Raw genomic sequence first — 14,736 nt, forward strand, 5'->3', positions numbered from 1 at the left:
AACCATCAGTCCTTCAATGCTCAGCTTTCTTTATGGTCTAACTCTCATGTCCATATATGACTGTTGGAAAAACCATAGCTTTGATCTGATAGTGGTAGGTAGGAATACTAGAGCTGATGGAGTCCAGTGAGTTAATGAAAAATTCAGAGAAGGAGGTAACTGCTGGGGAAGGTTCAAGCTTTCAAAACAGGGGTTTTAAAAAAGTGAAAATGAAGCCGAGCAACAGGCAAGAGAAAAAATTTCATTCTCAGAAAGAAAACAAGGCCACCTCTGGTGCGACAGTCATCCTATCACTCACACACTTCCACCACACACTCCCCTGGCTGACCTAAAGAGGTCAGTATCCACAGTAATACATCTCATTGCTACTATGTACCCTTGATAGTGTGTGGAGAAAATGGTATTTCTATGGTTTTCCTCCTCAAAACTCATAAAACTGAGATTAAACATTTATTACAGGTCTCTCAGTTGGGTCCGACTCTTTTTGATGCCATGGACTATAGCCTGCCAGGCTCCTCTGTCCATGGAATTCTCCATGCAAGAATACTGGAGTGGGTTGCCATTTCCTTCTCCAGGGGATCTTCCAGACCCAGAGATGGAACCTGGGTCTCCTGCATTGCAGGCAGATTCTTTACCATCTGAACCACCAGGGAAGCCACTTAAAAAATTCAGATAAAGAGGTAAACTAGGGACTTCTCTTGTGGTCCAGTGGTTATGGACTCTCCACTTCCACTGCCGAAGGAACAGGTTCAGTCCCTGGTGGGGAAACCATAAGATCTCACAAGCCATGTGTGATACAGCAAAACAAAGAGGAAACCTACAAAATACCTGATCAATACTCCTCATAGTCATCACAAACAGGGCAATTCTGAGAAACTAACAGCCAAGAGGAGCCTAATAAAATATGGAAACCAAATGTAATATGGTATCATGGATGGGATCCATGATATATAAATAGAAAAAAAATTGAAATAGAAAAAAATTAGGTAAAAACTAAGGAAATCTGAGTAAACGATAGGCTTTAGTTAATGTTATCAATGCTGGTTCATTAATGGTGGTAAACACACAGTACTAATGTGAGATAGTAACAGTAGAAACCGGATGGGGAGTAAAGGACAACTCTCTGTATTATCTTCTCGATTTTTCTGTAAGTCTAAAACTTTTAAAAAAAAATTTATACACCTACACCCCTCAACACACAAACACACTTCATTTTCTACCAGGTCCCAAATTCTCAGCATTCAGAGCTTGCTTTTCGGTTTTGAACAAAGGCCAGAGAACAGGGGAACTAATTCCAGAGGATCATTTACTGACTTTTTTTTTTCAATCCCCCACCAGGGATTGAACCCAGATCTGGCAGTGACAGCAATGAGTGCTAACCACTGGACCTCTGGAAAATTCCCACCACTGACTGTTAAAATATGTAAATGCAGTGTACAGTAATAAAACTGGTTGTCCATAAACACATTAAACCTTATCATCCAAATGAGTTCCGTCACTTCCAGGTACTCAATTCAAGAAGCTTTTAGCCTTGTTTTAATAATATGAACACTGCTCAAAACACTTTGAGAATCATCTTCAGAGTCTATAGCACACACTTCAATGAATATTCATTATCTGCAGGTGGATCTGATTTATGCAAATAGCCAAAAAAACTCAGGCCAACGCTGATGAGTAAATGGGGCAGGAAATCTGGATCGTAAATGTGTTTCAGAATTTTTTGGATTTTAGAAATGTAATATGGTGCATATACAATAAATAAGACAGCAATCTCAGTGGGGTCTGGGGCAGTACCTCATAAACAAATTAATGTTTCTGCAATGAGAGATGAATATTCACATGGTATAAATGAAAGTGGCATAAATGAAACTATAAATAACTTTATATATTAATAAGCTATTTCACTCTCCTCTTTTAATTTCATCAAGAGGCTCTTTAGTTCCTCTTCGATTTCTGCCATAAGGATGGTGTCATCTGTTTATCTGAGGTTATTGATATTTCTCCCTGTAATCTTGATTCCAGCTTGTGCTTCATTCAGTCCGGCATTTCACATGATGTACTCCGCATGTAAATTAAATAAGCAAGATGACAATATATAGCCTTGATAAGCTAGGAGTTCCGCCACAAAGTAAGTTCAAGTCAGATTAGGTTTTGTAGTCAAAAGAGATATGAAAATTTGGGGGTTTTATAACTTTCTTAACTTAGGAAAAAGACTGCAGATGGTGCCTATCTGATGACGGTGCCCCATTCTATCCACTCAAGTCACCCAAGCTAGAGGCCTGAGAGTTACTCTAAACTCTTCTCTTCCCCCAACCCTTTAGCCAATCATCAAGTTCTATTCATATTACCCGATGATCTTTTTTTTAAGGTTTTTTTGAAAAATAATTCTCTATGTATTTATTTTTGAGCTTTCACTATGCTGGGTCTTCATTGCTGTGTGGACTTTTCTCTAGTTGTGGTGAACAGGGCTATGCTCTAGCTGCCGTGTGTGGGCTTCCTGCAGAGGCTTCTTTTGCAGAGCACAGACTCTAGGGCACGGGGGCTTCAGTAGTTGTGGCTTCTGGGCTCTTCAACACGGGCTCAATAGTTGCAGAGCAAGGTCAGTTGCCCTGCAGCATGTGGGTCAGTGATAGAACCCATGGCTCCGCACTGGCAGGTGGATTCTTACCTCTGAGCCACCAGGGAAGCCCTGATGACTATCCTTTATGTCTGTCCTTTCCGCTCCATCTCCAGCGCCAGTGATTTAGTCTAGCACCTTGCCATCTCTCCGAGAGCACTTTTGTTTCCTTCAAGTTGGCCTCTCTGCAGTTTTAACATCCATAAAAGCTTTTCTCCATACCACGCCTAAATACAGATCTGACCATGTCACTCCCATGTTACAGTCTTTATGGTTCCATGGTATCTCCTGTGATACTTTATGGCCCATGTCCTAATATCACCTAAATACAGATGTATAGAAACAAATTTGGGGACTTCCCTGGTAGTCTAGTGGTTAAGAATGCACCTTGTAATACAGGGGATGCAGGTTTGATGCCTGGTTGAGGAACTACATGCCACAGAGCAGCTTAGCCCATAAGCCACAACTAGAGAGTTCATGCCCCAGAGTGAAAGATCCCCTATGATGCAATGAAGATCCCAAGTGCCGCAACCAAGACCCAACACAGCCAAATAAATAAAAACACAAACAAGGCCATCCTCTGTGCCCACAGAGTACCTCATATGCTTATCACTTAAATAAAAGAAACAAATATTAACTACAACAGTGCCACTCAAAGTTTGTTGTTATTTTTGTTGTTCAGTCGCTCAGTTGTATCCGACTCTTTGTGACCCCTTGAACTGCAGCACTCCAGGCTTCCCTGTCCTTCACCATGTCTCGGAGCTTGTTCAAATTCATGACCATTGAGTTGGTGATGCCATCCAACCATCTTGTCCAAATTTTGTTACCAATCTGCAATGAAACAATTTCAGAAATTAAGTGTAGGCATTTAGAAACTTCTATAGCAATTTAACAGCAAAATTTTATATTTATTGAATCTAACAAAATGGGGATTTTAAAAAAATAATTCATTGTTAGTGTTTTTTATAGAGTAGTGTACTCTACAGTGATTCTAAATTGCTTTAAAAATTGGTCCTGGGCTTACCTGGTGGCTTAGTAGTCAAGAATCCACCTGCCAGTGCAGGAGCCGTGGGTTTGACTCCTGGTCTGGGAAACTCCCACGTGCTGTGGAGCAGCAGGCTGGTGCACCACAACTACTGAGCCTGCACTCCAGAGCCTGTGCTCCGAAACAAGAGAAGCCACTGCGATGAGAAGCCCGAGCTCCGCAACGAGAGTAGTCTCCGCTCTTCAAAACGAGAGAAAAGGGAGTGCAGCAATGAAGACCCAGCACAAAATAGATAGATAAATAGATAAATAATTTTTAAAAAACTTGTCCTTTACTATTGGTTGAGAAGCTCTGGTCTAGAATATCCTAAATGAAATGGCCTTGTACATCTCCCAGGGCTCCTTTTTAATCACCAGCAACCCCCATCCAGCAATAATGAACAATTTCATTTCTCCAATGTATCATTCTGTTTCATACTTCCATGTAAATTTAAACTCTGTTTTCTGTGACTTGATTCTCCCTTCTTCCTGGAAATCTATTTATACTTCAAAATTCTAGGCCGCATCATCACCTCCTTTGGATGCCTGTCTCAACCAGCCCCTCACAACCCCAAGCAGAAAATATCACTTGCCCCGTGCCTCTATCACTGTTTGTAGCCCTATTATTGCACTATATTGTAATTGTTTATGTGTCTACCTCCCCTACTACCTATGTGGCTCCTTAAACACAGAAATCAGGTTTGTCTTTGAGGGTGAAGCATCTCTGATGAGATGACTAGACTGAAGGACAATACTTCAACTACAATTCTAACATATTTTTCTGTTACCAGCAAGGACTTCAGACTTTACCTTTAGCACCTGGGTATGAATTAATTTACCAAAATAGCAAACATTAGAAGGCCAAGGAGCCAGACTTGTGAGACTCACTGGCAACTTTAAAAAGGAAGGAGACACGGAAAACAATTGTCACCACTTGAACAATTCTGCCCAGGTTCAGCCCCCTCTGGGTTAACTGCCCTTTTCAAAGCTGCTCAGGCCTGGAAATAGCATCATCAACTCACTCATTTCAGAGGACCTACCAGATACCAGATTAGAAGTCCTAGGCTAGAGGTGGAAACAATCAACTATAATTGAAACATGTACAAAGAGTCTTGGCGGGGGGTGTCACTGAGGGATCAGAGAAATTAATTCTGCCTAGAGGAGTTGCAGGAAGAACAGGGACCAGGGAGGTGACATTTGTGCTGCATTCGCCCTGGTGAAAACTTGGGGGACGGTCGTTGGTGAGCAGGGCAGTCTGCTAGATGCAAATCTACTCGTGCCTAGTAATGACAATCCTTCTGGTTAGCAATTTCCTCACTCCTCTTCCACCCACTTCTTCACAATCTTTTCCTCTGTTCTTGGAAAATTGCGGCAGAGGATAGTTCCCCTTCTTGGAAGAGATTAGTGTAGCATTAAACTTGATTAAATGGGACCCACTGCTCAGCTCTGTGTCCCTCTGAGAACACAGCCCTGGAAGGAGGAGGGAAGCAGGTGAGCCCAGTAGGGAAGCAGGCTTGAGCCACCCTGGGGAAAACGGGGCTCAAGGAGAAAAGTGAAAGTGAAGTTGCTCAGTCCTGTTCGACTCTTTGTGACCCCACGGACTGTAGCCCGCCAGGCTCCTCCGTCCATGGGATTTTCCAGGCAAGAATACTGGAGTGGGTTGCCATTTCCTTCTCCAGATCTTCCCGACACAGATTGAACCCAGGTCTCCCGCATTGTAGGCAGACGTTTTACCGTCTGAGCTACCAGGGAAGTCCTATATCAAGGAGAAAAAGAAGAAATTAATTTTTTTTAATTTGATGCGCCTGTCAATCATCCCTCACCTGTCTCTTTGTTGTTTTTCCGTAGTTTCCCTTAATCTTGGTCTTTTTGTTCCTCTCTCCATTTGCTAAGGGCTGGAAATTCCTTGTTCTCAACGAAAGGGAGGAGGAGGGGAGTTGGAGGTGGTAGGAGTGGGAGGGAAGCGAAGAACAGACCTCTCAGCAGCTCCGGCTGCGGGGGAGTCTGGGCCTCTGGCGGGGCTTGACAAGTCAATGGTTTTTAAAATGTACATATTTTTAAATCCACGTAGAGGGGCTCACAAACCTAGAGACACAGACACACAAGTAGATGTAAAGAAACGTACAGATACACAAACTCGGGGTACAGAAGTACAAACTGGGAGTGAAGTGAAGTCGCTCAGTCGTGTCCGACTCTTTGCGAACCCACGAACTGTAGCCCACCAGGCTCCTCCATCCATGAGAATCTCCAGGCAAGAATACTGGAGTGGGTTGCCATTTCCTTCTCCAGGGTCTTAAATTTGCTTCTGAGCATTTCACAATTTACAGTTTTCATATACACTCTCACTTGAACCTCACGACAACCCTGAGAAACAAAGATACAAACACTCGGGAGTTTCACTCTCAAACATACGTTCGCACCCAAACAGATTTCTTCTGACCCCGAGGGGCATGGGCTGGCCCATTGCGCGGGGTTTTTCTCCCCTCTTCCCTCTCTGGCCTAGTACCGGCCCCAGGACCAGGTCCCTTCCGCGTTCTCTTTTCTGGGCCGGGACCCAAGGCCGAGCGCCCAGTCGGTTGCCGCCCCCTTGCTTCACGCCCTATTCCGCCCTCTTCCCCGGCGGGCCCGCGACTCCCCACAGATCCCGGGGCTCGGCACCGCCCCAAGGAGGGCCGGGTGGGAGGGAGGGGGGCGCCTTGAGCAGAGGCTGCGTGGGCGGAGGATGTGCGTCACGGGGAGCGTGGGCAGAGGGAGGGAGGAGGCACGTGGAAACCCGGGGCCAGCCGCTGGCAGCCCAGGCTCTAAAATAACCGGAGAGGGGAATGGGGGAGGGGCGCCCATACACCTAAGGGGGTCGGGGATGACCCCGGAGGGACCTCGTGTCGCCGCGCCCTCCAGTTGCGGGACGGAGGACTCAGCTCTTTCCTATCACTCCCCACCCCCGTGTTTGTGGCATTATGGAATGGAGAAGAGAATCTGGGCTACCGAAATTCCCCCCGGTGATGCGATGCACCCCTACCCCTCCTCTCCGGCCCTCCACTAAAGGCCGAAAGGTCCCCTCGCCAGGCCAGAATGTAGAACCAGCCCTGGCCCACGCCACCCACTCCAGGCCGCCCCGGGCCACTCAGAAGTGCAGAAGGGTGGGCGGGGCCGAGGTTTTGGACTAGGGGGAACCTTGCTTCTGGCCAGCCGGCTCGCTTCCCGCCGCCTCCCCCCACCCTCCTGCATTTCCTCGGGGCCTAGAGCCGCAGGCCCGGGCGCTCAGAGCCCCCGCCTGTCCGCCCTCCCAGCCGTGGGCGGGAGTGTAATGGGAACCAGATGGAGCTGGGAGAAACAAAGGGGGTAGGGAGTGGGTTTCGGAGAGGGGTAGGCTCCTCGAAGGAGCTCCTCCCTCCCACTCCTCGGTAGGGAGCCACGTTGGACACACTCGGCCTGCTGCCCATCTAACTCTGGACTCTTGCGGGCCAAGTACCCTAACAGACGTCCCTAGAAAGGGTATCCTCCCTCTCCCAGGGCTGCCACAACAGTTTCCCAGGAACAGGTCCCCATCCTCAGCAAATAGGGTGCGACGAGTAGAGGAAGGCGGGGTACCCCTCCCATGCCTGCCTGACCTATGCGCTAGCAAAACCCGTCGCGACTGTAATCGACGCGCGTCTAAGTGGTAGCTTCTAACAAGTCCCGCCCATTCCTGTTTCCCAAACTTGGACGTGGACTCCAGGCCGGGATGGAAGGGCGCCTGGGTTTCCGAGAACTGCCTCTTCAAACAGCTCCTTTAGGGGCTGGGAAAGTGCGTTTGGAGATGGAAGAGACTCCTGCGGAGCCCCACGCTCACAGACTTGCCTTAAGCGCACTCTCTATGGGAGTCAGACGCACGAAAGGAGACGCGCACCCCGAGTCTCCAACAACTTTTCCCGGCTCACTCCTAACGTTTACAAGTACAGCACCGCGAGGTTCAAGTGTGGGCAGCAGGCGTCCGCATAGCTGTTTAGACGCGTGTGCCCGTCCTTTGCGCTGCTCGGTGTCTTTGTGTACCTGTGCGTGGTTGTGAAACTCCGCTCTCCTCTCGGAGGGGAAGGGGGAGTGGGAGTAAGAATGTCGCCGGCTGGGCGCTCACGTGGGTACGTGGGCGCGGAGAAGGCCGGCTGTGCATCCGGCGTGGGCGGCACGGAGCGACCTCGCCCCGCCCGCTGGATCCCCAAGCCCGCCTTCCACAGCCCGGCCTCGGTCACTCAGTCTCCAACTCGGCGCCCTGGGCTGAGTCCCCGCCCCCGCCTCCATCTCCACACTCCTCCCCTCCCCCCGACATCCCCGCCTCTCTCCGTCTCTCCGTCTCTCCGCCGCGGCGTCTCCCCGGCCCGGCGGAGAGGCCCGGGCGCCCGCCCCCCGCCCCCGGCCTCCGCCCCCGGCTCGGCCCACGCCCTCCGCCCGCCAGGCAGCCAGCGCTGCGCCGGGCCTCGCTCCCCGTGCGTCCTGCGGGGGCGGAGGCGCGGAGAGGCGGCAAGCGCAGCCGGGGAGGGGGGGGCAGAGGCACAGACAGAGGCTCGGAGGCTCGGAGAGAGGAGACGTGGAGGGAGGGACGGAGCCCGGACAGCGGCGGACACGGCCTCGCACGCGGGGAAGAGCGCAGCGCGCAGCACGCGCTGAACGCCGGGCACTGAGAAGGGCACCCCAGGTGGTCTCCAGCCGTCCATGCACAGAGCTGCCTCCCCCACAGCCGAGCAGCCGCCGGGCGGAGGGGACAGCGCCCGCCGGACTCCGCAGCCCAGACTCAAGTTAGTGGGCAAAGGGAAGCGGCGGGGAGTGGAGATGGGTGGAGCTGGACTCGGGAGAGGGGTCCGGAGGGCGGAGGTCGAGGAGAGGACGAGGGGAAGCGGGACGGGGGTGGGGGGTGGAGACTGACGGAAAGGGGGTGCGTCCTCGAATTAGGGGGCCCTGAGAGCAGACAGAGATCTGATGCAACTGGAAAGACTAGAGAAAGAATAGTACCTAATTCTGCATCGCCCGTTTATTTTGGGGGCATGACCTGGCATGTGAGCCCCCTGCAAAGAATGTGGGGGCTCCCAGGCGGCAGGGGAAGCCCTGGGGCTCTAGCTGACAATAGTGCCGGCTGAGGGCCGCTCAGCTGGCTCAGCGCGTCACTGGTACCGAGCGCGCGGCTTCGGGATCCGGGATAAGCCGGCGCCTTTGAACCAAGAGAGCATCAGAGGAGCTTTGCAGAAGCGGGGCAAGCCTTAGGCGTCTGTCCATTTCTGTAGCTTTATATACAGAGTGGGGAGGGGAGTTTCGATGTGCAACCCCTCCCTCAAGAGGCCTTGAATCGCTCCCCCACACTTGAAGATGTGGGTGGAAAAATGAAGGAGAGAAGGGTAGGCGGGAGGCCCCCCCGGCGGTTTTCGCCCACAGACGCTACCACTGTGGGAGTGTGTGGGGGCGCACCGGGCCCCAGAGCAGAACAATTGAGGCACCCCTCCCCTCCCCCGTGCCTGAGCTGAAGGGATGGCCCTACCTATGGAGCAGGTGGGAAGGTCACTGCTGGGAGAGGAACCAACTGAGGGGCCCTGGGCAGTCTGGAAGGTAGGGGAGGTCCTGGGGAGAGAGAGCAAGAAGGTGCAAAGAATCCCTAAGCCGTGGGAAAAGCTGAGCAGGGGTGGGAAAAGGGAGCAGAGGATAGATGGTCTGCCTGGCTCACAGTGAGAAAGGGCAGGGGAAGAGGCCACACCTCTCCTGCTCAGCCGCATGAGCAGGATGCCACCAGGGAATATAGCTAGCCAGCAGTGGTCCTAGTTTCCCCTGTAGGGAGGACAAGGGTCCTATGTTCACCTCAGCGTGGACATTAACTTTGTATTGTTAAGACTGCTGGGTGTGTAGGGTGGAAGGTGAGGATGGTGTTCTGGAAGAGACACTGGTCCAGCTAATCCAGAGGTGTACTGACTGGCCTCATACTCACGGGCTCCTTGCCCCAGACCACAAAAGTAAAAGCTGAGGATGGGGGAGCTTGGAGCCTTTGACTCCCACAAAGACCAGTCTGGCTTCTGGTACTTCTAGCCAGTCTGGGATAGCACTGCCTCTGAGCAGTGGCTGGTTCGCCTAGTCTGTGCTCAAGTCTCAGCAGAGAGAGCATTCAAAAGAGGGGGAGAGAAGCAGGCAGGAAAGAGAAGACAGTTGTGAGGATGGGTTGGTACCCAGCAGGGAACTTGCACTGATTGCCCCCCCAACCTTGTGCGCCTCCTTTCCAGGCCCAGTTCCCGAGCCATGGCCCTGCCTCGGACCCTGGGGGAGCTGCAGCTGTACCGGGTCCTTCAGCGCGCCAACCTTCTTTCCTACTACGAGACCTTCATCCAGCAGGGAGGGGACGACGTGCAGCAGCTGTGCGAGGCGGGGGAGGAGGAGTTTCTGGAGATCATGGCACTCGTGGGCATGGCCACTAAGCCCCTCCACGTCCGACGCCTGCAGAAGGCACTGAGAGAGTGGGCCACCAACCCAGGGCTTTTCAGCCAGCCTGTGCCTGCGGTGCCTGTCTCCAGCATCCCACTCTTCAAGATCTCTGAGACGGCAGGGACCCGGAAAGGGAGCATGAGCAATGGGCATGGCAGCCCGGGGGAAAAGGCGGGCAGTGCCCGCAGTTTTAGCCCCAAGAGCCCCCTTGAACTTGGAGAGAAGCTGTCACCATTGCCTGGGGGCCCTGGGGCGGGGGACCCCCGGATCTGGCCAGGCCGGAGCACTCCAGAGTCTGATGTTGGGGCAGGAGGAGAAGAGGAGGCTGGCTCACCCCCATTTTCCCCACCAGCAGGGGGAGGCGGCCCTGAGGGGACTGGGGCTGGGGGGCTGGCAGCAGCTGGGACTGGGAGTGGTCCAGATCGACTGGAGCCAGAGATGGTGCGCATGGTGGTGGAGAGCGTGGAGAGGATCTTCCGAAGCTTCCCGAGGGGGGATGCTGGGGAGGTGACATCCCTGCTGAAGCTCAACAAGAAGCTGGCACGGAGCGTGGGCCACATCTTTGAGATGGACGATAATGACAGCCAGAAGGAAGAGGAGATCCGCAAGTACAGCATCATCTATGGCCGCTTTGATTCCAAGCGGCGGGAGGGCAAGCAGCTCAGCCTGCACGAGGTGAGGGCCTCAGCCTACCAGGATTGCCTGGGACATCTAGAGCTTGACCTGCTTACCTCTGAGAATACTCACATTTGCCGAGTCTGTTTCATTGCCCCATGACCAGGACCCAAAGTCCTGATCCCCTCCTCCACCAACCCCAGCTGCTACTGTGCTTCCCTGCTCAACTGAGGGGGATGCAGAGACACAGGCAAGAGGCCAGCTGTCTAGTTCCATGCCACCCAGGACCCCACAGGATTGGAGGAGGTCCCTGGCATTCATAGGAATCTCTGGGTGCTGCCCTGTCTTCCTCCCCCAGGAAACTCCTGGTAGTGTCAGTAACCCAAGCAAGCATCTGATGGATGGTCTCATTTGTCTGATGGAGAAGGGGCGGGAGGAGGTCTGGGCAAGGGTGAGTCAGGATTCTGACTGCTCTGGTGGTCCTCTTTACAGCTGACCATCAACGAGGCTGCTGCCCAGTTCTGCATGAGGGACAACACCCTCTTACTGCGGAGGGTGGAACTCTTTTCCCTGTCCCGCCAAGTGGCCCGAGAGAGCACCTACCTGTCCTCCTTGAAGGGTTCCAGGTGAGACCCCTTTCTCTAGGTTCTTCCTCGATCAGATTCCTGTGCCTAGGAGCTGGGTCACATCCTGCCTTCCCGTCAGGTGCCTCTCATCCTGCTTCCCACCCGCCTTGCTTTGACCAAGTCCACATGGGTGAGGTCCGGCCCCTTCTCCACTTGTCTGAGGTCTGGCCCCTCCTCCCATCCATCTCAGACCCCCTCGCCCCCTGCAGCAGTGGCACCTGAGCTGAGTACACCTGCTTAGCTAGCTTCTTTCCAGATTCTGGAAACAATGCATTTTAGATTCTGTGCCTGCCACGTGTCTCTCCCCAGCCTCACTGTCCTTGTCCTTCTTCTCAATCTTTGCAGGCTCCACCCTGAAGAACTGGGAGGCCCCCCACTGAAGAAACTGAAACAAGAGGTGGGTTTTCCAGGGCAAACATCAGGGGTTAGGGCAGCCGTCCCCAGCCCACTCCCTTGCCAGTCCTCATTTCCTTATTTGGGGCATCCACAGGTTGGAGAACAAAGTCACTCTGAAATCCAGCAGCCTCCTCCTGGCCCTGAATCCTATGCTCCCCCATTCCGCCCCAGCCTGGAGGAAGACAGCGCCAGTCTGTCTGGGGAGAGCCTGGATGGGCACTTGCAGGGTGAGTGTGTATCACAACCCTTCTTACTGTGGGGGTAGAGGGCACGGGAGGAGGGCACCAGGAGGCAACTGCCTGGAGCAGGGTTGGGAGGCCTGGCCGGATAGGGGCCAGTGGACCTGGGCCTCTGGGCCTGGCTGTGTGGTTGAGGGAGGGGGTTCTGTTGCTGTGGTCCCTTACCTGACCCGTGCCCATGCCCGCAGCTGTGGGGTCATGTCCAAGGCTGACGCCGCCCCCTGCTGACCTGCCTCTGGCATTGCCAGCCCACGGGCTGTGGAGCCGCCACATCCTGCAGCAGACACTGATGGACGAGGGGCTGCGGCTAGCCCGCCTCGTCTCCCATGATCGCGTGGGCCGCCTCAGCCCCTGTGTGCCTGCGAAGCCGCCTCTCGCAGGTGAGGCAGCAAGCAGTGCTGTCCCCAAGCACCCCAGTACCCAGGCCCCACACAGCAATCCTGGTGTCCTGGGCCCAGCTGGGAGGAGGAGGGCAGGATGGTGGGGCTCCAGCCAGCAGTCCTTGAGTTGGGGAGGGGGGGCCCTGCAGGGCTGTTCCCAGTAGGGAGAGTCCAACCCCTAATCTGTGAGGGTGAAGCTAGGGGAGCAGGGAGACAGAATAGGGGACAAAGGGGAGCAGGAAGAGGAGAGCCACCAAGAACGGAAGCTTGGCTGGAAGTTGTGCCAATGCAAGAGGGTGGAGCAGGCGAGGAGCTGGAGTGGGGTTGCCAGCTTGGAATTGGAAGAGCCTGAAGGGGAAGGGGGATGCTTTGTGTGTGGATGGGGAGGGGGGCAGGCAAGTAGGCCGGCAGAGAGGGCTGGGCATCGGCTGGGCTGAGAGTGACGCAGCAGCCAAAGCCACCAACCCTAGCTTGGTATTTTTAAACTGTGCGTGGGTGGGAGTGGGGGTGGGGACTGAAAGAGGGGGGCTCTTCTTGGAGGAGGAGCTGGGAGGCTGACTTCCTGTGTTCCCCCTGTTTTGGCTTCTAAGAAACTTGGGGGGCCTGGCAAGGTGGGTGGGGCCTGGGAGGAGGCCAGGGAAGAGTGGGGGTGGCAGAGCCTGGGGAGGGGGGAGGGGGAGAGGTCAGAGCCAAGCCGCCCCCACAGCTCCGACAGAACCAGAAATTCCAGCAGAACGGAGGCGGGAGAGACAGAGAAGGAGAGACACACGCAGAGAGAGACAGAGAGCTACACACAGCCAGAAAGAGTGGGGGGCGCACACGCTTGGGTAGGGAACCTCGGCCCCGCCCCGGACAGGAAGTGGGCCGGAGTCAGTAAACCAAGCTCATCCTCGCAGCCTTCTCCGCCCCTGTCTCTGTGTTCAGCCACTTCTATGTGCGACGTCCACCCCACAGCCTCCTGACCTGGCCCTTCTCCCTGCAGAGTTCGAGGAGGGGCTTCTGGACCGATGCCCGGCCCCAGGACCGCATCCTGCGCTGGTGGAAGGTCGGAGGAACAGCGTGAAAGTGGAGGCTGAGGCCAGCCGGCAGTGAGGGGCGGACTGGCGTCCTCAGACCCCAGGCTTCTGGCTCATACAGACCCCTCCACTCTCACCCTGGCTTCTAGTCACGACCCTGGATCCTTCCCCTGCCCTTCTCCTGCCTCCCTCCCTGCCCCATGGGCATAGGACTATGGGGCTTCAAGCAATAACGAGCAGGGGCCTGGTCAGAGGACACAGGGAGGGAGCATGGTGCCCCCTCCCCCTTGCCTAGAGCAAGGAGGCGAGAACTCTGCCCCCAGGGCACTTGGGGTCCCCCTTCCCCTACCCAGCACACTCCCATTCTCTCTAGTTTGAACCAGTGACATGAGCAGTTGGACTCAGTTTGGACATGGGGGAAAGGGGGACTTCTCTGGGAGGGTCCAGCAGCTAAAAATAGAAACATTTTCCCCCAGATCTGGGGGCCTTGGGACACTGGACATGCTCCTCCCCCTCTGCCCCCCCATTTTTGTGCTTCTAGTTTGTTTCTTTAATTTAACAAGTGCTGCAGTTTGGCCCCCGCCCCCCATCTCCCCCCCCCCAAGTCCTCAGCGTTCTCTCCTTCTTGCCCTCTCTAGGGGGTGTGGGGTCCCCTTCACCGGCCCCCTCGGGAGGCCTGGGTGGACTCAGGGTCTCCCTCAGCTGGGGGCTGGGCCGCAGCACCTGTCTGAGCAGTTAGAGCGTCTTTCTTTTCAGATCGTGTACAGTAGATTATTTATTTTGTTATTTTGAAATAAAATTTATTTTATGGCTTAGGATCTCTGACCCCCAAGATGGAGAAAGGGTGGCATGGGGTGGGAAGGTGGAGGGAAGCTGGCTGTGGGTGGGGGAAATAGAAAAGAAGCAGCAGGTAGGGCGCCCAGAACATCAAGGGGACCACCACCTGAGTCTGGACCCCAAATTCACACTCTGCCTCCGGGCAGGACTGGGGGTGGTGAACCACCAAAGCTACAGCCTGATACGCAGATGTTGCAGCCACGTAGACCCACGTGAGCACAGTCATGCCCAGAACTGAGTACATTTGGGTTAGCATACGTCCGAGAGACCAGCATACTCGCTGGGGCCTTGTGTGCAGTATCTCATACTTGCTAACTTGTGTTGTCACACAGGCAAAGTCAGAGAGGTCAATGTTCTATGTAGCCATACAACTAACATGGGTGACATCCATATATTAACATGTCCCAAGTGCACACGCTTTCACCTGGCTGTATACAGATGCAGCCCTTGTACTTCTGCACAATCTCACACATGTATTCTGAAGCCTGCAGCTGACTGACAAGAATCTGGAGCTGGTTGGGACTTGTTTTTTTAATCTGGGCAAAAGCCACA

General features: G+C 53.8%; 1 protein-coding gene and 1 long non-coding RNA gene across 3 annotated transcripts; one reads left to right on the top strand and one right to left on the bottom strand.

Moving 5' to 3' along the window:
- Positions 1 to 3,195: 3,195 nt before the first annotated feature.
- LOC120857476 lies at positions 3,196 to 6,282 on the bottom strand. The gene is made up of 2 exons (XR_005719674.1): positions 5,464 to 6,282; positions 3,196 to 3,448 (listed from the first exon to the last, which is right to left on the bottom strand). It is a non-coding gene; the product is annotated as an uncharacterized LOC120857476 (long non-coding RNA).
- Positions 6,283 to 8,119: 1,837 nt separating this feature from the next.
- Positions 8,120 to 14,165, top strand: NAB2 (NGFI-A binding protein 2). Of its 2 annotated transcripts, XM_040233010.1 has the most exons (7): positions 8,120 to 8,412; positions 9,877 to 10,750; positions 11,183 to 11,316; positions 11,662 to 11,713; positions 11,807 to 11,939; positions 12,140 to 12,331; positions 13,314 to 14,165. In XM_040233010.1, the coding sequence occupies exons 1-7, from the start codon at positions 8,330 to 8,332 to the stop codon at positions 13,421 to 13,423; spliced, it is 1,578 nt and encodes a 525-aa protein (XP_040088944.1). In that variant the 5' UTR covers positions 8,120 to 8,329; the 3' UTR covers positions 13,424 to 14,165. The 2 variants fall into 2 exon arrangements, with proteins under 2 accessions (XP_040088944.1, XP_040088945.1); XM_040233011.1 differs by lacking the exon at positions 12,140 to 12,331 and having other exon boundaries at positions 8,121 to 8,412.
- Positions 14,166 to 14,736: the final 571 nt, after the last annotated feature.

Source organism: Oryx dammah, unplaced genomic scaffold (genome assembly GCF_014754425.2).
Source record: "Oryx dammah isolate SB20612 unplaced genomic scaffold, SCBI_Odam_1.1 HiC_scaffold_29, whole genome shotgun sequence".
NCBI classification, from domain to species: domain Eukaryota; kingdom Metazoa; phylum Chordata; class Mammalia; order Artiodactyla; family Bovidae; genus Oryx; species Oryx dammah.

Excerpts from the sequence above, each read along its gene's own strand:
- NAB2 (XM_040233010.1), top strand. The coding sequence starts at position 8,330 with ATGCACAGAGCTGCCTCCCCCACAGCCGAGCAGCCGCCGGGCGGAGGG. Across the intron at positions 11,714-11,806 it reads TGAAGAAACTGAAACAAGAG|GTTGGAGAACAAAGTCACTC; the intron begins GTGGGTTTTCCA and ends GGGCATCCACAG. Across the intron at positions 12,332-13,313 it reads TGCGAAGCCGCCTCTCGCAG|AGTTCGAGGAGGGGCTTCTG; the intron begins GTGAGGCAGCAA and ends TTCTCCCTGCAG.